The sequence below is a fragment of the Acanthopagrus latus genome, chromosome 16, assembly GCF_904848185.1.
Source record: "Acanthopagrus latus isolate v.2019 chromosome 16, fAcaLat1.1, whole genome shotgun sequence".
NCBI lineage: Eukaryota > Metazoa > Chordata > Actinopteri > Spariformes > Sparidae > Acanthopagrus > Acanthopagrus latus.
The window spans coordinates 11,987,741-12,012,951 of NC_051054.1; the positions used below are offsets into that span (position 1 = coordinate 11,987,741).

Consider the following 25,211-nt stretch of genomic DNA (forward strand, 5'->3'; position numbering starts at 1 on the left):
AATCCTGAAACAGCTAGGCACTGTAGTTTAGGGCAAACATAACTCAAACCAGGGTAAACAGTGTATTTGTTTGGGACCATGTTCAGCTGTGGATTAAAACACATTTAGAGCTTCTCGGAACGGGAGAAAAGGTCTGTTGTCAGTCTTGCATACTGCACGACATGCCCACTCCACGACATAACACTACTGCCTGAGATGACTTCTTGAATCAATGTACTTATTTGAACCAAATTTTTTTTCTCCTAAACCTAACCTTGCTAAACTGCGATTATTTGGAGGGTGTGTCCTGTGGTAGGTCTACTCCTGCAGACAAACCTACTTCACACAGGAGGTGTTTCAGCAAGACAGATACACTTCTGTTTGGATCTATACAGCTGCTGACACAGGCCACACAACAACTAGTGTTTTACATGTGCAGTTCCCCTACAAATGCAAATCGAAAAGCTATTTCTAAGCTTCAGGTCTTTTTTTTCTGCTACTTTACAGGTGTAACCGAAGCTGCTACGCTAATGTGCAGTGATTCAATTAAAGATATAAAATGTAACATATGCGTTAAAATATATATATGGACCTTTACTTAGTTGAGTTGTGTAACAGATCCCATGGAACCATGCTTTTGTTTCGATGGACACATCCCTGTAGCAGCAGAAATTTCATACTGTGTGTTTAAGGACATACTGTGACTTCAAAGATCATTTGTCAGGGTTATGTATCAATTAAACTTTGTAGCAGCTATGGCTGCGTGTCCTGTAACCACCTGCTGTGCTGCATTAGATGACTGTTCAAGACACCTATTACTATATATATATGTATATTGAGGAAGGCAATTTAATCCTGAGAAATGTTGTTTTAATGAGGATCAAATGGTCTTGAACAGCTGCTAAATGGTGCTGACTGATGCATTAGCAGCGTTTTCCAAGGTCAACCAATATTCACAGACAGTCTTTACAATGATCAATTTGAGATTGTTTTGTTCGGTCAACTACTATTTCTGAGGTCAAGGATGAACTTTCATAAGTCTCCTAATTCAAATCACTAACGAAATTGCCTGCACGTTGACCTGCAGCATTATGTAAATGCTAAACAAAACCACCTTATTTAGCCTAATTTGCATGCTGACACCAACCCAGATGGGAGTGACAATATGCTTTCCGCAGGAGGCAGAGACATTTTCTATTCTAAGCATCTGGGCAGGAGAAAGGCGAGCGACAGGCCACGCACCCAGAGGAATTCACCTTTCACTGAGAAGCAGGCGCTTAGCAGTTGCCACTGGTGACAAGGGAGACTGTCAGGGACTTTTCTCTCTCATTTTCAACTCTTAGCAACAAAGAAGCAGTGTATGTGACGGCAGACGTGTCATCTTGCTTTTTTCTTGTTACAAAACCTCTCACTGCATGCAGAAAAAAAATGACATCCATCGAGTCGTTGAGAGACGTTTCGCAGAAAAAAATCCTACTCGTGCACCACTTTGCTGGAACCGTATTGACCACTGGCACTATGGTGCTACCACTTTTCCAGTGTGGTTTGGATGAAAGCAGATGGTCATACGATTAATTGCCCCATCCACCCTTAGATGTGGTCTGAGGGACAAATGAGGCCTGTAGTATTTACCGAGGCTCGTCCCGGGGCTAGTTTGTTTGCAGACACGCTGGTTCAAACCCTGAGCTGACATGCACCTGCATTCATTAGCAATGCTCTCTCCAGCTCTGTGAACTGAGCATATCTGGTCTGCGATTATCTTTGGAGAGACAAAGGAATCGCTGTCATCAGCAGCACACTTTGTCCGACTTTATTTTGGGCAATGTTTAATTCCTGGAAAGCTGGAAATCTGCTAGCCTGGCTTCGAATTAGATCTGACTTGTTTTAGTACAAAAACCAAAATGTCGGGCATAAATAAAGCATATTCCCATCATTTCAAACTATGAATTTAGAGGTTAATTTGTGAGATAGTTGATTATTGAGTCTAGTTTCCAACTTGTGTTGAGAAGCTTCTGTATCTGTTGACCTGGGAAACCAAACCTGGGAATGAGACAGTTAACTATCTTACAGATTGGACTTTCACATGGTTAATTTCAGCCTCGGCCATAAACCTGTATTGTATGTAAAATATCCTTTGCACATTTCCTGAAGGCATCACATGAACGTTCACCCTTTCACTACTACTCCCCACATGATGACTGACTCACCCCCTCTCTAAAACCCTTCATCACAGACCACAGCAGAGGAGGGCAATAAGGAGTTCATGGGACAAGATGAGTGGATTGAGCTGAATTAATTTTAATTTCAGATCACAGCACTTCACTTTTGACAGATGAAAACTCGTTAGCCTGACAGGGATCAATCTCAAGCGCAGTCTGTCCCCTAACTTCAACCTTCTTGCAGATATAACAACCTGCATTTACAGCAGGCCGGTCACATACGAAATAAAGATGATACACACGTTTCGTAAACCAAGAGCAGAAACCAGCGGACATGTCTGGAAAGCTAATGCACCTCCAAATAGACCTTAGACGGCTGAGCCGACAGTATATGAACAGACATGACAGGATACAATAAAACTAGTTAAGCATGAAAATGGACAATCCCTCCTTGCATGGCCATTAGAGCTAAGAATACCCTAATAAGTTTTATTTTGTATTTTTCAAAGGAAAGCACGTTTAATGATCTGTGAAACAAGCTACTGCAAGAGAAACCCACAGGACATGTTGGCAGTTCAGGGACAGAAATTCTCAGATGCACTTTGATGTTTTTTTTTCTTTTTTTTCTCCCAAATGGATGTTACTTCATGATTTTCTGCACTGACCACTTCATACTCTCTCTGCTGCCAGCTTTCATCTCTTTAAAACAGCATGAGGAACTGGAATTAGATTCCTTGTTAAATGAACAAATGCATTTTAGCTTTTAGAAAAACTTTCTTTTTTGAAAATTCCTTTCACAGGCCTTTGATTTTATGTGAGTTACATCATAATAAGCCCTCTCATACCGACGTAAAAATGGATTAATGGAAGATTGGATTAACAACTTCCACAGATTGTTTCCTCAACAGCGAGCTTGGCCGTAAATGTTACAAGATCTGTGTGATCAAAAGATACAGCGGCCGAGAATGGATATTGATTGAACTTGACAACGAGGCACCAACAAGACCACAACACTCAGCATCTCAAAGCAACAGTGCTGCTGTAATGTAAAGTGAGTAAGTGTGGTGAGCTTGACAGTTATTGACCTATTCAAGGAGCTCTACGACTACCCGCTTTTTCTGGATCTTTTGATCATATCATGTGGTCTTCATCTGCGTATGAAATCGTCACTGATCTGTAGATGTTCAAACTTTCTCTTATTACGGGTGTATTTAGGGCTTCTCCACACCTGTTCCTCTACAAGTTGACCATTATAATTGGTCTTTAAGAGCAGATGAAGACCATCTGAATCGAAAGCTCCAGAAAAATTGCAGTAAGTGGGCCTTACGTGAAGATTGGTTTTGTCAGTGTCTCGGTAGAACGAGTTCACTGCGTATCTGTTGGCTTTTGAACGAAAATATGCTACTCTGGGTTGTTTTGTTGCTGTTGTTTTTTGTTTTATCTCATGGTTGTTTCCCCCGCTCTTTAGTTTTCAGTCCATGCAGCATATTTCAGGCCATGCTGGATTGTCACACGAAAGAAAGTGTTTGTTCAAGGCACAGCAAGAGACGTGAATAACAAACTACAAGTGGTTTACATTCAGTTTCATGGGGAAAAAAATAAACAAACTCTCATCCCACCGTGACAAAATAAAACCTCCACCAAAATATACAAAACCTGCAAACATACAGACTGTAAACCAATGAGATTAGCACACAGGAAACTTTAAGGATTAGGATATGAATGCATACCTCATTTATACAACATACAGTAGTCAACATGCAGTGGAGTGTCACAAGGAATAGGTTAATAAACTGAAATCATGGTACAGTAGAGAAGTGCTCGAATTGAAGCGTTGGGGACATAAAACTTAATTGGAGCACAGAAATATTTCACTAACAATAATCAAGTAAATACAAATAAGTTCATTTCAGCCATTAGGGTAACAAATCATTATTATTTAGAATGTTTACAACTAAAACAACTTAATATAATGGCTTTAGTAGTAACATTTAGTTTAGTTACTTTGAGTATTTCACATAATTAGCAAAATGAATAAATTATTCTCAAGATTCTGTTGTTGTGTTACAGTGGCATAAAATAGACTCCATGGCAAATCCTTTCAAAATGCTGTAATTCCAGGATGTGCTTCTAATTTTTCCCATAGCTTGTGGAAGTTATGGGAACACTTCTATATTTTGGGGAAACCCACTTTCTTGCGGAGAGTTACACAAGATGATTGATATCCTGTTCACATTGGTGTGAATGTAAATATACAGTGAAGCTGTTGCCAGCAGCCAGTTAGCATTTTGTTTCGTCTGAATTGTGCCAGAGCCAACACATAATGATGTTTATAAATTTAAAAGGTAATATTTTAACTGAAGTTGCTGCTGTTTGACATATAATGTTGATGTATAAGATAGTGAAAATGCATAATTAGACATGCTACACACCCAACAGTCGCGTAAGTGGCATCGGCTCATATAACGCTCACCAAAACCCACAACCGAAACCTTGTAGAGCTGGCGACTGAGAGAACAAGGTTAACTCTGCCCATCACAGTGACTTCCTGGAGTCTCCACTGGTGACGAGAAGACTCCAGGAAGTTGCTGCGACCAGCCAAGAAATGTCAGGCAGACATGAGTCGGGAATCGATCTTCTCATCTAACTCTCTGGAAGAAAGTGGTTAAAAAAATATCAATCAAACTGAGTTGGATCACATACACAGTAAAAACAGCATATTAAGGGAATACTCTGATTAAGATGGGACAGCTCTTTAAATCCTTGACCGATCTAGACCTAGCCCAACCCAAAGCACAATATCGATGACACCAAAAATACTGTAGCAAAAATAGTTACAACAAGCTTCAGGTACAGTCGAGCTGCTTGTGCCTCCTCGGAGAGAGCGTACACACATTACAGTACATCTCTGAGTTACATTCGACCCTCCGTCTGTCTGCTCTCTCACTGCAGATGGCTTCACAACTAGCTGCCCTCACCCTCAGCCTCCCCGAGCTCTGCCGCCGAGGAACCAGATATCACCCGTGCCCAGATCACTCTGTCAGTCTGCCGGGGGGAGCCTGCTCACACCACCCACTCTGATGGGTACTTTCACCTCCACTCATGTCCAAGTGCCACAGCATGGACAGAGTATCTCTGATTGCAATCCACCCCAGTCACTTTCATGAGTTTTAACCTTTTTAACTTGCAAATGAAGCTGTAGAAGAAGATGGAATTCCTGTCACGGAGCATCCAGTAGTTTAAGATAATCTGTACATTTAGGGAGGATGTATCTTCTGTCACGATTGATGTTTGTGTCCATGAGACAGGTTCAGTAGATGTTTTAACCGCTGTCTATACATTTATACATTTATAGACTGCTCCTGTATTCTTAAACTACTTTCATCTTCGGGCTCTTCGCCCTTTCTAACAAGCCCATTCTCGGGGTCTGAGGCAGCTGAGTTGCAGTCTGAGGTTAGTGGCGATAATGCTGCATTGCGGCATTTAGCAATCCGTGTTCCCCAGGTGAAGGACACGTGGAATCAGCTTGGGGGATTTGGTGTTACTGGTAGCCCACAGGGCTGTCCATGAGTGGGCTGGAGCAGTAGGGGTCCGGTGGGTCTTGGAGCTCAGTCTCATGGGTCTGGGATTGGTCCTCACACTCCTCTTCCTCCACCTGGCCATGGCTCGAACTCTGGGAGCTGACCATGGCGCCATAGCCGTGGTGGGCTGGGGAGGGCATCGGAGTCAAAGCCAGCTCTGGCTCCAGCAGCACGGATGCCACAAACAGCTGAGGGAGGAAGATCAACATACATTTTACGATCGTGTCAAAGGGTTAATTACTCCCCACAGGGAGTGTACAAGATGAAAGTTTGTTTTTCAGTAAGGGTTTGTGGTGGTTCCCCACCCTACACTTACGGGGTAAAGATACAAGTTCAGATCTTAGCTCATTAATAATTCTCAGAGTTCATAACCTGAAAAATAAGGTGACTGGCAAAGATTATAAATCCAGCTTTGAAGGTTAACCTCAATACCTCATGGAGAACATCGTGCATGTTTTAAGTGATCAAAGAAGTATTCAGACATTATGTAATCAAAAATTACAGTCCCACACTGTAACAAGACTCCATTACAAGTAATGGTCCTGCATTTGTTATTTATTTTAAGTAAAAGTACATAAGTATTAGTTTTACTTTAAGTTTTAAAAGCAACAGCACTCATTACACAGAAGATGTACTTGTTATATAATAATGAATTATTGACTATTATCGATGCTTTCATGTGTAAGTGTGTTGTGTTTAGTCAAAGTTCTGCCATAAAACTTCTATGACATCTAACACATTGTTTATAAGATGATCATATGGTCAGTTTTTTAAATACCTGCAAGGTAACCTGAAACTAATGATACCAGATAGTATAGCACTTGAGAAAAGGTATTTATTTATCACTTCTATGGCGCTTTTGGTTATCTTAACCCATTTATCATAAATCACATACAAGTTACAGTATTTTCTTGCCATAGTTTATTAGTGGTTTTGCTGCCTATTCAGGACTTGAGCAATGCTGTTAAATTCATATCATAACGCTGATGTTTTATGACACAAACAGCTGTTGGTTTAATCAATTTAAGAATGGCCCTTATCTGTTGTTGTAGACAAACTCTTTGGTTAAAACACGCAAATGTACTAAAATGATCCTGTAAGATGTGTTTTAATGGTGAACTGTCGGGCTCATAGGTTAAAATGTGGTACTGTACACTGGAAGCAGTGGTGGATGTTACAGTACTCCTGTCTGCATCAGTGAACGTCCCCTCTGCTGGCTGATCAGACATCTGAAACAAAGAAAAAAAAAAACCAACCCTTTCATTCAGCATTATTGCATCTTGGGCTGAAACGTATCTCAGCGAGGTGTGTGTGGCGGAGCTGACCTGGTAGCTGGTCGACTTGTCTGGCTGCTTCTTAAGGCACAAGCGGAAGAGGGAGAAGGCAATAGAGGAGAGCAGGGACACCGACGTGAAGAGGGTGATGGGATGCGTTGGACCTGTGAGGGGAGAATTCAAAGTACATTTTGCAGTTTGATGGCAATAGACTTAGGATTCAGTGACAGTTACAGGTGCTGTGGCAGGACAGAACAATGGAGGTCATACCTAATCTGAGCATGGAGAAGAAGAGCAGCCAGAACATGCAGAGGACGGGAGCCACGATGACCTGGCTGATGGCCGCCCTGTGGATGCGCTGGTTGAGTTTGGTGGGAACGTATGCATAGTAGATGTTGTATCGGTCGACCATGTGCTTGAGGATCGCGTAGAGTAGACCTGGAGGGGTGGAAGAAAACATGCAAAAACTTACTTCATTAATCAGTACTTGCAGTATCAAAGAGAAAACAAAGATTGAATTGTGTAGGATTGCAGACTGCAACTGAATGAACAGCTTCTATTCTATACCCCATCTCTGCCCCAAAGTCCTAGACAATGGACATTACAATATCTAAAACAGCATCCACAAAGCATTCAAGCAAGCAAATGGAAGGCAGTGCCGTTGATTTAAGGCTGAAAGGCAGAAATCCTTGTGGTCCTTTAACATCATATTTTCGATTTTGTTCTCTCCAAGCTTCACCAAAACCCCACACACACAGTAAGGTCTGAGGACCTCAAAGGTTTGGCAGTTAGATGAAATGCTGTGTTGCTTCTTTGTGGTTCCACCCGACGAGGTTCGACTCAACCGACAAGATTGCATGTATGTATTGCCTCAGAAAAAAAAAGAGAAAAAAAAAAAAGTTTTGCATGCAGTCTGCAGGAAGCTAAAATGCACAGAACAGCGGGGTATTATGTATGAAAAGGGCTTTGAGGATTTGACTGCTGAAGTAAATAGAAGCTTTTTGAGCTCTCTGGGCAGAGACAGGAGCAGAGTGGGCGTCTGGCTCGCAACTCACTGTGTCTGGGTGTCTGGGACTACAGCAGCAAATTCACACAGTCTGCATCGGACTGGCAGGCAGCAGAGGAGAGTGAGGGCGCAATGTAAGGGACACACACACACACACACACACACACACACACACACAAGACAGAGAAGGAAGGTGATGGGGTGGAGGAGAAAGACTAAAGGTGGAAAGAAGGAAGAGGCAGATGAGGATAAAGGGGAATCGCTGTGCTGTGTGTTGCTCACCAAAGGGTGTGATGATGGGACATGTGATGCTGTAGGTCATACTGACTGCAAAGATACACATGGTCCAGGCGTACTCCAGGCCAAACTGGAACTCATAGGCCTGACTCTGTGGATGAAAACACAAACAGTGAGAACACAATTTCATGTTGCCAACCCGCAAACACTGCGATAAGCATGAAAGGGGACTCGGCTAACCCGTTTGACATGGATGCGCTCAGCCTGGGACTTGGCGAAGCAGAGGCGGAGGGCATACACCGTCAGCGCCGGGATGCGAAGCAGCTCCATAGCTGTGCCAATCAGGCTGGATGTGATCACGTAGTTTACGAAGAACGCACCATTGTCAGGGAGAAAAACACACCTGCAACAAGGAAAACGAGGAAACCTGTGAGCGCTGATGTGACCTTGTCTAAAAGTTAATCTGCCTGTGACTTTAAAGGTCGAATATGGAAAAAAAAGGGGAAATCTTACTGGAATTTGACATCCTTTTCATCCAGGAAGTGGACGTCAAAGAGCCACGTGAAGAATAGGTCCAAACTACAGAAAGAGTAACATATGAAAAGGCCATGCTTCAGTAAGTATGAATATTTAAAAGTGGATGAAATCAAAAGAAAAATAAGTTTTATGGGGTTTTTTGAGAGTTAGTGTACCTGGACAGACCAAGCGAAGGCAGGAGGATGACCATGAAGACCAGCAGCAAAAAACACTTGTGCATCGTCACTTGATTCTCACCGGATCTGAGACATTAGATGAAAAATAAGGGATGATGAGAACATCATTACGCAATACGTATTGAGTTATAAAACCAGCGCAGGTCCCCTCAGCGTAATCAGTTTATAATGTGACATAATGCAATGTAAAGACAGCTGACGCCGCATTTACAGGACTGCTGGGGATCATTAGCACGAACTACGCTTTTCACTCCAGTAAACAGTCGATTTGCATTCGGTCCTTCGCACATCACGCCTGCACAACACGTTTGTGGGGGTGGTTATGTAAAGAAAGGGTGCTCATAGGTGCCGCGCGAGGTTGTCTCCTTATGCACAGTTGTTCTGCTCCTCCTCCCGCTAGTCGCCATGTGCCGCTCCTCTGCGCATGGTGACTACTGTGCATATCATTATCCTCACATGGAGATCTCTATGACAACCTGCCCAGAATAACAGTGCAGGGAGAGTGACAGAGGGAGGGAGGGAGAGAGGGGGGAGAGCGTAAAAAAGAGCAACAGGGTGAAAGAGAAAAAAAAAAGAAAAGAAAAATGAACTGAGATGAAAAAAGAAAAAGGAGAAATGCTGGGAGTCGAGAGGAAGACATGCCACACATGAAGGGTCCATTTGAAGAATGGAAGGACAGGCATTTCCATTTCAGAGGAGAGGGGAGAGTGCTGGCCGATGGCTGGTGAGTACCTGGTCCAGTGGGACTCGAAGAAGGCTGAGTAGTAGACGATGAAGGGCAGGAGCACGGAAAACGCCCACAGCAGGAGGGTCGGGAAGAACTGGGTAATGACTGGGCTCTGGATTGGATGGGAAAATGGTTAATTAATGACTAAGAAGAGGGTTAAAAAGGTGGCCACATGGTTCAGCTTAATCTCAAACTCCTGACCCGCAGACTCTCCACGGGCCTTGTGACGTTGAACTTGTCCATGGTGTTGACGATGATGGCGGGAGTTGTGAGGAAGAAGAGCAGCAGGAAGAGGAGGATGTTGAGGAGGACGCAGCGGAGCCACCAGCGAGATCCGCACACTGACAGGTTCTCCCTGGTGAGGGGGGGAAAATAACGAGCATCAATTCACAGTCATCCAGCAAGACGGGACAGTTAACACACTGATGTCCCCTGACACTCCTCTACTGTATGTATTGACATAAGCCTGAAATAGCCACCTCTCCGTATGTGAGTTTCCACTGGAGAGCAGCACACTTCAGCGCTCAGTTTTAATGAAGGAGCAAAAGTACCTGCTCCAGTCGTCTAGTTGGTGCGACAAAAACACATTTGCACGCTGCGGCCGAGCAGGCGTGAAGCACAAACAGCGAGCGCTACCATCCCTCTGCTTTAATCTCCCATACATATGCATCAGTCATTTGTTACATAATCTCGCTGGGACTGCTGCAATTTGCTTTCGAAGACGAGAAACATGCATTTCGGCTAATCCAATCAAGGACAGGGAATGAGCTTTAAATGGCATTTAAAGGAGATCTGCTACAAACAAACATCAAGAGCTGGTGGAAAAAAAAAAAAGAAACGGGAGCTCTGATGCAGATACTCCGACAAAGCCGAAGTGCATAATTTGCATAATTTGTACCTCTTGTCTGAATAAAAAGATTCTTCGAGCGCCATCATTACAAGCTAATGTTCCATCAACAAGCAAAATTACAGCCCGCAGAACTTTGGCTTCAAGTGTAGTCACGATACAACGCTTTCCAAAGATACCAAATATGTCATGCTTAATTACAGGGAAATGTGTCTAAATGATGCATCAGACATGTACAACTGGATATTACACTCGAAATGTGTCTGCATGGGTTTTGCTCCTTGTGCTCTGGTTTCCTCCCCTTGGTCCAGGCAGACCTGCAGGTGTGAGCGCGAGTGGGAATTGTTGTCTGTAGGTATAACATCATTCTTGTCCTCATTACCAACAACGCAATTTAGCCACTGAGTGGTCTCACTGCAGATCACATGCAGCTTCTTCTGGGGCCACAAGGCTTTGTACTACTTTTTCATAAATGCAATACTACACCTCAAGACCTGTAAACACACTTTAATGTGTAAAAAACAGTGGAGTTACCCTTTAAGTTAGGGATCTAGGGCTATGGGGACCCTTAAAGTGAAACTCTCTGAGTTCCAGTAATGCCAGTACTGACCAGATGATGTCACTGGGAGCGGGTGCGTAGCTGACCCCCCATTTGTGCGACTGCACCACGGTGGTGATGCTGGACTGCTGCAGTCTGCGACGGCAGTGCACGCGACTGTAGTCCTTCACAATTCTGCAGAAACAAAACAACATGTCCAAAAGTGCTGCAGAAATCTGCCTCAGCAGCTTTTATGTGTCCCCATGAATTTAATGTCGGCTCCCCGCTGTGACAGGGTTTACGTGACGAGAGGGCCTGACAGTCATAAAACCTCGGTGTCATGCTGCTGTTTACTCACACCGCAGTCATCCTCTCATCACGGAAAGTCACGAAGGCGATGCCCAGCCTCTTCATGGAGATGCGGTTCTTCTCTGCGTTGAACTCGTCGGTCCGCTTTTCCTCTAACTCGCTGTAGTACTGTTCTGCATCCACCTGCGGATGAAAAAAGTTAGAACACCCATTACTCACTGCATCTCTCACTCCACAGAGATCCCCAGATTCACCAGTGGCAAGATGTGCTGTTGCTGTGTGTGCCTACTTTTGGATTGCAGTGCCATCCAGTGGTAACACGCATTCTGTGCAACACAACTCACTGATCCAAGTAATGTTGATTAAAAAAAAAGCACCTTTTCAAAGCCACAGATGTCGCAGCAGAATATCTGAGCGCACGGGTGGGTCTTGATCAGGATCTTCCCCTCCTTTTGGGCCTTTGTAGCAAAATACAGCCTGCCTTTCATCGCTTTGCGCCTGCAAAACACATCAACATCGTCAAACAGCAGTCTCACACTGATCACAAAATGCGCTGCTGCAGTCTGTAGCAGTTACTGTACCTCTCTAAGTCCAGCCTCATCAGCTTGTGCACATTAAAGCAGAACCGAATATCAGTGACGGTACAGCTGGGGTAGGCCTCACTGGTGGAATGGAGGAAAAAGGACTTCAGGACATCAGAATGACGGGGAAGAGACTGTGCACGTACATGCGTTTGCAAAAAAACTGTCAGGGGTTCCTTGTGACACGAGCCAAACATAAGACGAGGATTAAACTCGACTAAACAGTGAAACAGAGAAGAAAACATGCGTACTGGAAGTGTTTAGTGATAAGTCCTGGGTCAGAGATCTCTCTTGGTATACCGGTGATCATCAGTGTCCTGGCTACCTGCAAAATATAATGCAATTACCACGATGAGTTATTAAAGTGATATAAGCCATGCTAGCAGTGTGGTGCCATCGGAGATATATGGAGGAATAGAATAACAAGGAATAATTTGTCCTGAGAGGATGAATCCTGATTAGACCTGTCACAGTAACTTCTTTGGTTGAACAAAGAAACACCGTTATTGTTGTTTGACGTACAAGTACAAAAATTGCGTGTTGACATAATCGGCAACACTGGGGGCAGCAGAAATTGATCGAGGTCATGTTCATATATGAATAAGATGATAAGATATATATGACAAGTAGTTAACTTAATTTCTGTGACAGGCCAAATCCATCTGAACAAATACCTTAAAAACTAATGACAATCCCATTTCTCCCAGCTGTACTAACTTGCAAATTACTGTATATTAGCCAAGAGAAATGGATACTTCTGCAGAGGAGAAATGACCAGGCCTTGATGTTTAAGGGTCCAGACTGTATGGAGATCCCTTGGTAGAAACACAAAAAGCCATTTCTATGTTTCTAACATGGCGTACTCCCTGGAAAATGATCCGCTCCCCGTTGCTAGATATAAGAGGCTAATCCTAATGTAACGATAACACAATGATTCTTTCAGGTTTCAGGTGATAATACTGAACTCATGAAAAGATATTCATAAATATTACATTCCATTTCTGCCAATAGATCACTTTAAATCCTACACACTGGACCTTGCAACAGTGTGATGTGCCGGTGACAGACCTTCTCATCCTCTCTATACTCCAGCCGTATGGAGTGGTGAGCCATGCACAGCAGTGTGATGATGAAGTAGACCAGAGCAAAGATGCTGTGGAGCCACAGAAAGCTGTCCCTGCAGGGCACAAAAAACACTGCTGTGACTTCAACAAATACATATACAGTCCAGTGTGTTTTCATGGTTCTGCGCTATTTCACGAGAGCTGATGTCACTCGCAAAGTGTTGGACTTACTTTGCGCTAACATTAGCCAGTGTTGTTCTTCCAAAGTTTTCGGGGCTGTCTCCTGTAGGAATAATGGAACACGACAGACAGCGAGACATTTTAATTTCCAAGATGACTTGAGGGAAAACCCCTCCTCCTTCGTCTGAGGCCTTCGATGAAGCAATGTCACTATTAAGAGTAAAACCCTCCCCATCCAAGTTTAATGACATCTCTCTCATCTCAATGAAATTTCACACAGGACTCGAACATCGCAGTCATGCCTAACTCTGCCGCTTTAATTTGGGCACCCGTTGTTTTCCGTCGCCATGGCAGCCTGTCAACGGGTGTGGGTTTGTTTAACGGCTGGGGTGACACACTGCTCTATAAGATGACAGCCAGAAGCAATAAAAGTGTTTCTGTAGAAGGCCCAGTTCCCTCGCAGACCCCATAATGGCTCCTGCCTTCATCCTGTTAGGGAACGGCTTCGTCAACACTTCCTACAAAATAAGCACCCAGCTGCCAAAAGGCATTTCTGCTCCTATTTAGCAACGCCCGACACCTACATGTGTATGTTATGAGGAAATGAAGCACTTTCTATTTCTATGATCCTACTTGGGGGATTGCCACTGGTATGCTAGCAACTCAAAATAAATGAAATGTAGCCTTTGTGTACTGCATGTAAATAGTAATTTTGCTTCGTGCTGTTGTTTTATGGGCAATTCAGCAATTATCTTTTCAGTTTACGTTAGTTGTGATTGCATTTTGTTACGTGAGATGCTCTGGCTTCTTTTTTTTTAAGATCAGCTGTACCGCAGATTGTTCTAAGCTTATGTTTCTGACCGTTTGACTAACAAACAATCTGGTGTGTGGATGTGTGTGATGTTCTCTGTGTGGCCTGGACTCTCTCCCCGCGAGGTGCCCCATGTGTCTCTCCCCATGGTTAAGGATATCCCTCGGCTTTTTCAAACAACCGGCTAGGCCTTCATGTAGGGACTGAAATACCCAGGAGGTTCCCGGAAAAGTTGACCGGCAGGATTACGGCCAAAGACAGCAGGCAAACCACGGTCATGAGCAGGATGATGTGGCGCTGGAAGGACAGGTACGTGACGGCGTCGATGCCACATTTGCTGCGTATCTCTTCGTCCCTGCAGAAAACAGAGAAGGGGAGACCTTCAGAATCTTCAGAAACTTTCCATGCTACGTGATAAAAAACACAAAGATGCTGCAAATGATTCAGAGGTGGAATTTGCACAAAGGCAGGTTGTGATGAAAATAAGAGGAATATTAATCTCTCATATGTGCGCAGCTCGTACTATCAGGAGCAACGGTTCGACAGCTGATGCCTCATCACGAGTCAAACTGTGGCACCATTACTTTGGTGTCAGAGGCTGTGGTAACCAAAAGCGGGAAGGTTCAGGAAACCAAGTGTCATAAAATAGAACCAAAAAAAAAAAAAAGAAAAAGAAAGGAGGAGAAATGCAAGAAAAGAGAAGAAAAGAGGTGCAGGCTGGTCTCATTGCAGCCCACACATTGCGAACTCACAGGGTGGGTTTGCACTTTCCCAGGGATCCCGGGGTGAGCCACTGGCATGAGAGCTAAAAACAGAAGCACCCAAACTCCACCACAATACTATGGAAACCATGGGCAGCGTGAAAATGGCCCTTTTTTTACAGGCCTTAATCTGTTGTGTGCAGTCAGACTCCAGCAAGTGCAAATATTCAAGGGGAAACCACGGCACCAGCGGTCACATGAGCCCAGACTCGTTTGTTTTCCCTGCTAAATGAGATATAACACGAGACTTTACATTTTGACTGTGACATCAGCTTTGAAGACAGCAGGGCCAATAAAAAGATGGAAGCCGAGATGAGAGAAGGGTAAAATAATTGCAAGGGCAACTGCTCTGTGCACTTACTTCATATGGTAAAGAGATGAGAGCCACGAGCAGAAGCCCTGGAAGGAGAGGAGAATCATAAAAACAACCAATGGATTCGTTATTAAACATAATAAATGACACATGTACGCAAGCGCGTGCACACCACATCTGGCTTACTAACATGCATCCACTATTTGCATACTAATAAGGTCTGCAGGGTGACACAGAGATGGGGATTTAATAGGTCTAGCCTGGAGCAGTAACCACTTTACTGCAGCCTCAGCTTTGTGTAGGCACAGGGCGACGACTCCAGTCTGACTCTTTGTCTTACACCGTTATAAACATCCAGGGAGTGACCTCAGTCTATCACCCAGGTGTCATGGAGTCACAGACAGTCCAGCTGAGTCATGATCCAAACTTCACTCTTACAACAGTTGACACAGTGCCATCCCAGACAAGGGGACTTTGTTATAAATGTGCAGCATGCAGCAGTTTTAGACTTCAATACGTCAGGGACGAATTTACTTGTAATGAAATGAGAACATGACCAAGACTGATAGAATGTGAGTGGTGCTGCCGTCTCTCAAAAAATGAGATGCGTTTCTTTATATCCCACAGTGCATTCTCCTTTATGTTTTGCACTGCATAGTCTTTTCTTCAAATGCTGTGCTTGTTAAGCTGAATCATACTTTGCTATTAAAGCAAGAATAACTATATTTGCACCAGTGTTGAAGGCGGCAGAACAAAGAAAAAAAGATACTGAAAGAATATGCCTGAAAATACTTGTAAGGCTTCTGACCAGTTTTTTTTTCTTGCTCTGTTTGTGTGTTCACCAATCAGAAATGAATTGCTGCGAAGTGTCCAACTAGCTAAGTGCTAACTTTGTCTCCCTGCTGTGTTTTGCAGGATGGAAAACACAAAGTGGGTTTATCAGAGCTGTCCTATTGAGAACCTGCCTTCCTGGAAACTAGGTTGATGATATTGAAGCTTGAGTGTTATAAACTGGGCTAACAGATGCTAAAAATGTCCCAAATCGCTGAAAGAATCTGCTGAGTTGGGTGATTATCCTCTGTGGTTTAGTGTGACCCCTTTCACATTACATCTACTGCATTTATCTGACACACTGTCATAGACTAATTATCAATCAGTTTTAATTGGGAATCTAGACCAGGCAGGTTCAACACATAAAATAGCCTTTGCTAATATTTTACAAGGTATGAAACACATTAAACTTTTTTGTTAGACCTTTAGGACACATAAAATGTGTTTCTCTGACAGAGGCTCGGTGTAGACAACACAGTGTTTGTTTACGAGGAAATCCACAGGGCACATTTAATTAATCTGAAAATGCAATTAAGGTTTTCCCTGGTGCTTTAAGGAGCTGATGAACAACTCACCATGTCCTTGGTCTCCGAGTCGGAGGGGCTGGACTCTGACGGAGACTTCTCTTTCTCACTTGGTTCTCCATAAAACAGGGATGTCAGACTGAATTGGGAAGATGAAAAAAAGAAATAGCAAGATCAACGTATCGACTGTGGCCTGACAGGACCATATCAATACCGTCTATTTTTAAACTCTGGGCTGTAAAGGAGATCACGCACAGATCATCGCACAGTACCTGTCTGAAATCAATCCCTTTGTGTGTGTGTGTGTGTGTGTGTGTGTGTGTACACAGAGAAAACATAAAACACATGCAGTAAGGTCGAATCTAATAAAGTCAGTGTGATGATTGAATTTGTAAATTTGACAGTTCAGCAGCGTGTCAAATTAAGCAGCATAACCGAATTAGTATGAGAGCGGACTGCCTGGCAAAACACACAGATGTTGCTCGCCCTCGGGTGCTACGAAGCCGCTACAGGTCAGGCAGAAATAATCGAGCCTGCAAACCCCTGGAGAAGAGACTCAGCTCAAGCGGAGGCAAACCACTGCAGACTCAGGCACACTGCTGGGCGGACCTCGACTCATTCCGAAACCTAAAAGGTTATTACATTATTACATTTACATTTAGCAGAAGCTTTGGTCCACAGTAATTCATACATACATTCATATACTGATGGCGGTGGCTGCCAACGAGCACATCAGGAGCAGTTTGGGGTTCAGTATCTTTCTCAAGGACGCTTTACACGCAGACCAGGGGAGTTGAACCAGCAACCTTCAAATAACAAGGTGCTGGCTCTACACCTGATCTACAGCCGCCCCGAGTAAAGGTGATCATTCAATTAGTCGATCAAACAGTTGTTTAAGGGATATGTTTCATGATGGCTTAAATACTCACACAGCAAGTTCGTGTTAGTACACAGATGAGTATAGTTCTATAAATTAGCATTTATATTTGCTTGTTTTTGAGATATATTTGCTTAAAACTGCAGTACCCAGCAGTTTTAGGAAATGATTGACCTCTAATACGAATTAATATTGTATTTACGACCTGTTTTAAAGACTGGCTTCATTACTAGGAACAAAAGGAATTTGGGAGGGGTGCCAGAGACAGGAGGAAAAAGTTAGAAAGCATCGAGAGATGGACTAAAACATTGCCTGTTTCAATCTTCCAATGAGATTTGTTGATAATAAGAACCATATAGAACGACAAAAGTTTCAGCATCTCCTTTAAGTTATTTTTCAAGGGAGGATGCTAAATATATTGGTTGTGTAGAAGCTCCTAGCACTATTCTCCTTCCTACGCAGTACCACTTGTACTCAGCAGAGGGAGGTGGAGGCCTCTGGATCAGGACTCACGAGAGGGCCCACTGAGACTTACTTCACCATCTTAAACGTTGACGTGGCTCACAGACCCACAGCTGAGAGAGATTTTTAGCGTAAGACAGCGAGTGATGGATTCACCTGTCGTTCTCCATCAGCAGAGCCAGGCGGCCGTAATCCCACGCAGCCTTCCTCAGGCAGGAGAAGATGAGCAACAGGAACTGTAACACACAGGGACAAGACCATGAATGCAGTCATTTACACAACCACACACACACACACACACACACACACATTGTCCTCATCTGCTCTGGGCCTAATATCATACCAAACCCTTCCATTTATCTGATTTGAAAGCTGAGGCCAGTCTCCATAAAAAAAGCCTACAAACAATAGGTTCAAAATACAGCAGCAATAATGAGCCGTTCTTCTTTCTTTAGAGTAGTATGTGGTTGTCTTGGAAACTACCAGAGGCAGGTCAACATGCACACGGGGAACACATGCTGAGCACTAATGACGAATGAGTGTGGTCAACAGCAAGAATAAATCTGAATAGCCTCCATTCTGCCACAAAAGAAGCTTAACTGTGAGAGAGGAAAGCCTTTTCAATGACATATCAAGGTTCTCAACTGTGGACTCATGCTGAACAGAGCGGGTTAAATTTCCGAGAGCAGAACAGGCCACTGATGGATGAATGTTGACAAATGCAAATTGAGTAAAAGTGCTGATGAATGTTTGATTTTAATTATGGCGTTAAATCATTAACTCATTTGAGTTTAAAAGCCATTTGGTTCAGGGGTGACAGCCATGTTAATAGGAAGAGAGCTCCCATTAATGTTGAACGATTCTTTCTTTAGTGATGCGGGGCTCATGCATAGACAATCAGGCCATCCTTGACATGACTGAGGCTGGTAGATGAATCATGGGCACATGTTCGCATTAGCAGCCGGGGCCCAAACTCCTTCTTCAAATAAGACTCTCTCCTGTATCTCTCAGTTTTTCCGTCTCCTCCCCGTTGTTTTATTACATTTGGTCTGGATGCGTGGGCATGTTCTCCTCCAGTCCCACAGATGATTTATTCTCTATGATGGTGGGATAGATGCAGAGGCGTGCTCCCGTCACCTGGGGGCGGGGGGGCGTGTTCTGACTCGTGCTTGCCATTAAGAGACAGCACTCAGCCCTCTGGGTTGTCTTGACAACCAGGCAGAGAGAGAATGAGCCAGAGGTGGCAGATTGAGACTGATACCAGTGCAGAGATCAAGTTTGACAAGGGCTGACAGTGGAAAGGAGGTTGTTGGGAGAGCCTATCATTATCATGAGGCAAATAGTAAACATGTTTTATTCTCTGTGAAAGGAAAGACAACATGTACAAAACATGTACATTCGAAGGGACAGTTCACTTGGAAATCTAAAATACATTAATTATATATTCTGAGAACACTCAACAGCGATGTCTGAGCTTCATGTAAGAACTATTTTCTTTCTCCATTACTGTGCAGAAAGAAACATCTAGCATCTACTCACAGACAAGAGGCGAGATAACTAAGATAGCTAATTTTACATCCATGTACTGAGCACGAGCCTCTCATCCACTCGCTTCCTTCTGCGTGGTGTTACTGTGTAGTTCAGTAGAAAGAAAAAAAAAGTTTGGACAGGCAAACTCCAAAACTTGACAACTCACACCCAAGCAATCTAGATGGATAAATACTATACGTAGGTAAGAGGAAAAATATGTCTTTTGAATTTTCAAGTGAACTGTCCCTTTAATGCAATTTGATGTATATGACATACACCTAATATGTGTTTGCATTTGTGTGCATTGTATGTTTTTACGACATCTAAAGCCCTGACAAGGAGGAGACAAATAAGATCCGCTGTGATTTGAAAGGCCAAGCTTAATTTGAAGTCTGTGTTTGTTCTTTGAGACTTTTCACTGAGGAAATAATAGTTGTGTGCCCCGCTCAGCAGAGGGTTATGAAACATAAAATATGACTTGGTTTCATATTCCCTCAGCTGAGCTGGGACCTCTTCATACTGTTTTTTATTAATTGATCAAAAACACTCAAAGATATATGAGGACATCTGACCATCCTTCGCAGGGTCACTGGAGGCTGGAGCCTTCCCCAGCATGCACTGAGACACCAGCAGTCACAGTCTATCGCAGAGACTCTCAAATTGCCAGATGAATACCACACATTTTGGATGTAATTTCATGTTTGATACCCATGAAGGAGAGGATGCAAACTCCCCGGGTCAGAGTTAGACCCCAGGATCCCCTTCTTGTCACAGCTTCACCACCTGAAACAGCGTACCCAACCTTGTGTTGACAGGTTTCCAATACAGCATGTCTGCATTCATTTAATTCATTTATGTATGATGTCCAGCACTCCGAACACTCCTCGTGCTGCTGTTGTCCTCTATCATCATCAGGAGCGGAGTTGAGTGCTTGAGACAGATGTCTATTAGAGACGGTATTTTTACAGAAACAGCCCTCTGTCCATGTAGCACCTCTTGATGTCTGCTTAGATCAGGGCACTTCATAACATCTCAACAGGGTGTTGGCAGCTGTGGATGTATTCAGAGACCTTGTTGTCAAGGTCCTCTAAACTGCAGCAGCATACAAAGAAGAGATGATTCAGGGTGTAAAAGGTGGACAGCAAGCTTCCTGTTAAAGAGAGGACACATGATTCTAACTGGAGCTGAAATGAACTGCTCATTAATGGCTGATGGCTAGAAAACACCTACTTTGATAAGTGATCGTTTCCATCCTCTCTTCTGTTTCAACCCTCTCAAATGTGAACATTTTCTAGTTGACTTAACTTAAAAAATTCAACTGGCGTTATTATAGGCAGTATTATAAATGTTTTATTTTTTTAAATATATAGAAAGTAAGACTAAAGGGCTGTGTGTGAGTCATTACCATCCACATCACCCCATTGATGGCGAGGACTGTGGGCACCCCTCCAAACGGCAGCCCCTGGAGGACGCTGCTGCGGGAGTGCGAGCGGTAGCATCTCTCAGCGGTGCTGTTGTCCTCCCCGAACTGGTCCAGGAAGCTCAGAACATCCAGCTCCACAGCTCTCCCCTCCACAGGGGGCGCTCTCGTCACAAACAGCTCAGAGTGCGCCATCAGCGCTGGACCATACCTGAAAGAGGAAACAGAGAAATAAAGACAAATGGTAAGGGTGTAGCATGCAGCACACTGAGAAAAGCTGCATTTCATTGCTTATGAATGTAGTTTTCATGCAATGTGTTACTTCACTCTCAGAAGTATCATAGTCTTGTTGTCAAACAGGAGCTTCCAGTCTTAGTCATATCATTTGTTGCCATAATGGCCAGCTTTTCAGCAGCCCACACCAGCCTGTATTTATATTCGCTGAGAATTACGACGGTTGCGATTTTTAATGGAGACAGTGAGTGATAGTGTGGTGCTGGTAATAAGCTATGCAATTGGAGGTTAATGGTCTGTTTTCAACATACAACCGTTCTGACTCATTTTTCTCGGTGTATGCCGCTCACTCTAAGTGCAGTTGTGATAGTAGTATTTGCGAGGACCATTGTGGTGATGATCACGGTCCATTAGCGGCCATTGATCTGCGTCTGTTTCTTTATCTGACAAGTCAAAGCAGAGCATTAACATGAACGTGACACACTGGCTGGATGACAGATGCACTGCAGGCTTTTTTAAAAAGCCATGAAATTCAACAAGATGACGCTAACAAGCCCATTCAGCGACATGGGCAAGGACATATTTCTGTCGTGGGAATGACGTGAAGAGTTAAAGCTTTAACTGCGTGTCGTACAGCTTGTTGGGGAGCGTCTTTTTGTGGATTTCCCCCTCTGTCGAGAGAAGCATGTACAAGATATGATCATTCACACTGCCATGACCACAGAACAGAGGTCTGAACCATCTGTCCTCCAGCAGCACACATTCAGCTCACTTTCGATCAATACAGTCCCGACTCCCAGCTGCTCGGCTTGTGTACACTCCTCACTGAATAAACAGTCTGAGGAAATGGAGCAGTAACAGAGTGCTGACAAAGCTTTGCATCAATACTGCGATTCCGGCTGAGTGAAACGCATCAGCCATTGAATTTCATGGGAAAACTGACAATCAACAATACGTTCTGTGACGTTGTTGCCATGACAGAGCGGCGTGGCTGGTAGCAAACGCGGCTCCGCAGCAGCTGAAACGGCAGCCAAAACCGCATCGCAACCCGCTGCCGTCCAACTCTCAAAAGACTCACACGGTAACAGGAGAGATAGGGAGAGGAAGCTAAAGGCCTCCAAACTGGCAAGCACGATTTACCACTGCGCCAATGATGTCACTTCCTGAGAAGCTCCACCACCGTTTTGTGAGGCGTTTTACCAAACAGCACTTATTGTGCAACAGAAGCCACAGCATGATGTCTAATGTAGGAGGCGAGCTGATCAATGGCAGCGCTGCTGGACTGCTGTACATCACACTGTCAGCAGAGGAGCACAAAAATACAAGCCAGTAGCCTTTTAGCAGCTCCTTCAGCACCACTTTAGACTTGTTCTTACTTCCTGTTGTGAAACTGTATAGCTTGCAGACACACGGCATCTGAAACTCCCGTTGGAGACAACTCGGGAGAAGATTCCCCGAGGATGGATCACAAAGCAAATCCATAACACACACACACACACAGGCTGCAGAGAGTGTTTCAAAAGAAGCCGATGTACCATCAGCCACGCTTTCTCTCTCTACCAATAATGTATCAAGCCATCGATATGCACAGAGGGATTATTTACAGCTAAATATGGATTAATGAACACACAGGCGTAGAGTGGAAGGAGAGAAAGCATCAGACTGAGAGTCTACTCTTGTAAAATGGTTGATCTAAATGGTTATTTTATTGTCATTTAATAATAGACATTTAACTCACTAGATTCTTCATATTGTAAATATAATGAATAACGGATTTGTGTCCAAAATTGTCTAATTTTCAAACAAACTGATGGACTGACTTGATTTACACAAGACATTTTAGTTGTTTGATCAATAGCCCAATAAAACAATAAAAACATCAAGAGTTAGTCTCAAAAGCTGTTAATATAAGAGAGTTATTGCTTGTGATCGTAGCAGGATTTGCCTGTTTGTTTTTTTTAATCAATTCAGTAATCATTTTGAAAAGCCTAAAAATGGAAAGCGGCGCTGAACTCCTCTGTGACTATTTTTAGATTCCTGTGATGAGCTGATGGTAACAAACAAATCAAGAGCAGCAACAGGAGCTAAGTCGAACAGAAATGACGCCTCGATGTGGAAGAAAGGGAAACTAGCGAGCCGTAAAACTGGGAGCACACAGAGCACACAGAGCTCCGACAGAGTTTGACATGCAGAAGCTTGAACAGACCTTTTATCGCCTCATTGAGCGGTTCTCCTTCCTGCATCAGACCGGTCACTTTCGACGCTGCCGGGGCTGCTGATGCTGACAGTGAAACTCCTCCACTCCACCTCCAGAACAGAGCAGGATGCTGAGGGATACAGGCTGACTGTGGTGTGGTTTCACACAACATTTGGACAAACGTCACAGCATGACTCAGCAGTTTGACTCCACGGCTATTCTCTTGCTGTCACGCCCCTCATGTATAAACACTCAAACACGCTCGCAGTGATCCCATGGTGTCCATTTCCTCTCCATCTTACAGAACTCCGCAAATGTGAAGTCCTTCTAATCCTCTCCCTCTGCTCATTTCTCTCCTCCTCATCCCTCAACCGGGCTTGCCAAGCCAACACAGCAGATTACAAACTGATGTTTGGCTTGGGAGGCAGTGTTGTGCCTCCCTCTGGCAGCATGAGTGAAATCTCTCCTCTGTGCTCAGTTAGGCTATTATAAACACAGATGCTGAAGTCAGTGCAGGAGCCGCTGGGCGACGTGGTATACCTGAGTTTCAGTCGGAGAAGCAGAAAAAAGGGCGAGACATAACCCTATTTGTGAAAAGGAAAAGCCAACTCAGGTCAGCTAATCAGCTCGGCGCACCAGGAAAAAACCCCCCAAAATGCTGAGGTGTCCGTGTGTGTGTGTGTGTGTGTGTGTGTGTGTGTGTGTTTGTTTGTGTGTGAGACAGAGGGGGCTAACATCCCCGAGGTGATGCAGACAAAACAATTAAACCGTGAGTCGGAGGATCGATAACTTGCAATAAACCCTGATTCAATCCAGATGCCTATCATCCGTCTCTCATAACACTTTGATCAAATCAGCTTCAGCTGTAGCCCTGCTGTGAACTGTGTAAAAGTCCCATTAGGCTGGTGCTGTGTCACCAACTACACAGTCATATGAAGAAACAAGACACAGATGTTCAACAATTTACCATGTTTGCCGTCTCGCATGCTTGCTTATGCTAACTAGCACTTGACACAATGTACAGCTGAGGCCAAATAAATAAATGAACAAATAACTGGTCGTGATAAAGGAAAAGTCGGGGGTTTGTGAGTTTGTGAGTATGATCCATCCTCTCAGGCGCGTCAATGGATGTACGATAAATTTCAGTCGACACATAACTAGACGTTGCTCATCATGGAACCGTGCCACTAACATAGCTAAAAACCCTGGGGAGATGTTGGGTGACGGTGCCCAACAAAGTTCCCTGCCAAGATTTAAACCAAGTGCCTTGGCATCCACTACTCACTTTTATCATCCTCTAAATTACTTCCCTGGATGCCTAAACTAAGTGCTCAGGCATGCTGAAATGAGAGGCTGAATCTATGTTGTCATGTAGACAGCCATGACAGTTGACATATTTACATCCAAACATGTTTTAAGAGACCAGTTATTTATTGCCGGCGGCCCCAAAGCCTCATCAACAACATAAACCATTTGGTGGACAGCCGCGGAAGAGCGCTCCCTCTCATCGTCAAACATTCATTCGGATCAAGATCCATGACCTGCTTGGGGGAATGAGAGAGAGATGGCCCCGTTCTGCCAAAGAGCAGAACCGTTAATAAAACGTGGACTTGCGTTGACTTCCAAAGCTCTGCACTTCATCAAATGTCAGCTACTGTGAGATAAAAAGTGTCCCCCCCTTCGAAGGACAAGTAGCAATCACCATAAATAAAGAATAATAGCATTGGAGTTGTTGTTATCTTCTTGACTGCACTGGCTGCAGCCTTGTTAAACATGCAGTTTTCCCCCTCCACTCCTCTGTTTGTGCTGGCAAAGACTGTTCTCTCAGCTTGAGACAGCGATACCTGCACGGTAGAGACAGGCTTGACGTTTCCCCTGTCGTCAGCGTCGTCTCAAAGGCCCGGAGCTGGTAGAATATGCATGAGCGATTACTAGCTGTGCTCTGCATGTCAATATAAAGCCCAGACACTGATTATGGAAATCCTGGTGTTTAAAAGGTATTCAGTTAAAACAATCCATCTCTAATTAACTGTTAACAAGCCATTACAGCTCCGCT

The 25,211-nt window shown here is 43.9% G+C and overlaps 1 protein-coding gene across 16 annotated transcripts in view; it reads right to left on the minus strand.

Moving 5' to 3' along the window:
• Window positions 1-3,706: 3,706 nt before the first annotated feature.
• Window positions 3,707-25,211, minus strand: part of tmem63c (transmembrane protein 63C) — a 29,072-nt gene continuing 7,567 nt past the window's right edge. For 8 of the 16 annotated variants that reach the window (XM_037072069.1, XM_037072067.1, XM_037072068.1 and 5 more), the window contains 22 exons: window positions 20,710-20,935; window positions 17,931-18,010; window positions 16,487-16,574; window positions 15,129-15,166; window positions 14,219-14,361; window positions 13,247-13,298; window positions 13,020-13,128; window positions 12,203-12,276; window positions 11,952-12,032; window positions 11,748-11,868; window positions 11,420-11,553; window positions 11,134-11,256; window positions 9,878-10,031; window positions 9,682-9,788; window positions 8,929-9,015; window positions 8,750-8,815; window positions 8,477-8,639; window positions 8,282-8,387; window positions 7,264-7,431; window positions 7,045-7,157; window positions 6,874-6,948; window positions 3,707-5,907 (listed from right to left, as the gene is read on the minus strand). In XM_037072069.1, coding sequence (XP_036927964.1) covers window positions 5,680-5,907; window positions 6,874-6,948; window positions 7,045-7,157; window positions 7,264-7,431; window positions 8,282-8,387; window positions 8,477-8,639; window positions 8,750-8,815; window positions 8,929-9,015; window positions 9,682-9,788; window positions 9,878-10,031; window positions 11,134-11,256; window positions 11,420-11,553; window positions 11,748-11,868; window positions 11,952-12,032; window positions 12,203-12,276; window positions 13,020-13,128; window positions 13,247-13,298; window positions 14,219-14,361; window positions 15,129-15,166; window positions 16,487-16,574; window positions 17,931-18,010; window positions 20,710-20,935 — 2,536 coding nt within the window. In that variant the 3' untranslated portion in view covers window positions 3,707-5,679. Of the gene's footprint in view, window positions 5,908-6,873; window positions 6,949-7,044; window positions 7,158-7,263; window positions 7,432-7,765; window positions 7,864-8,048; window positions 8,101-8,281; window positions 8,388-8,476; window positions 8,640-8,749; window positions 8,816-8,928; window positions 9,016-9,681; window positions 9,789-9,877; window positions 10,032-11,133; window positions 11,257-11,419; window positions 11,554-11,747; window positions 11,869-11,951; window positions 12,033-12,202; window positions 12,277-13,019; window positions 13,129-13,246; window positions 13,299-14,218; window positions 14,362-15,128; window positions 15,167-16,486; window positions 16,575-16,707; window positions 17,063-17,130; window positions 17,901-17,930; window positions 18,011-20,012; window positions 20,455-20,709; window positions 20,936-23,164; window positions 25,205-25,211 lie in introns of those variants that run through there. The other 8 variants (XM_037072071.1, XM_037072076.1, XM_037072077.1 and 5 more) reach the window with 8 other exon arrangements.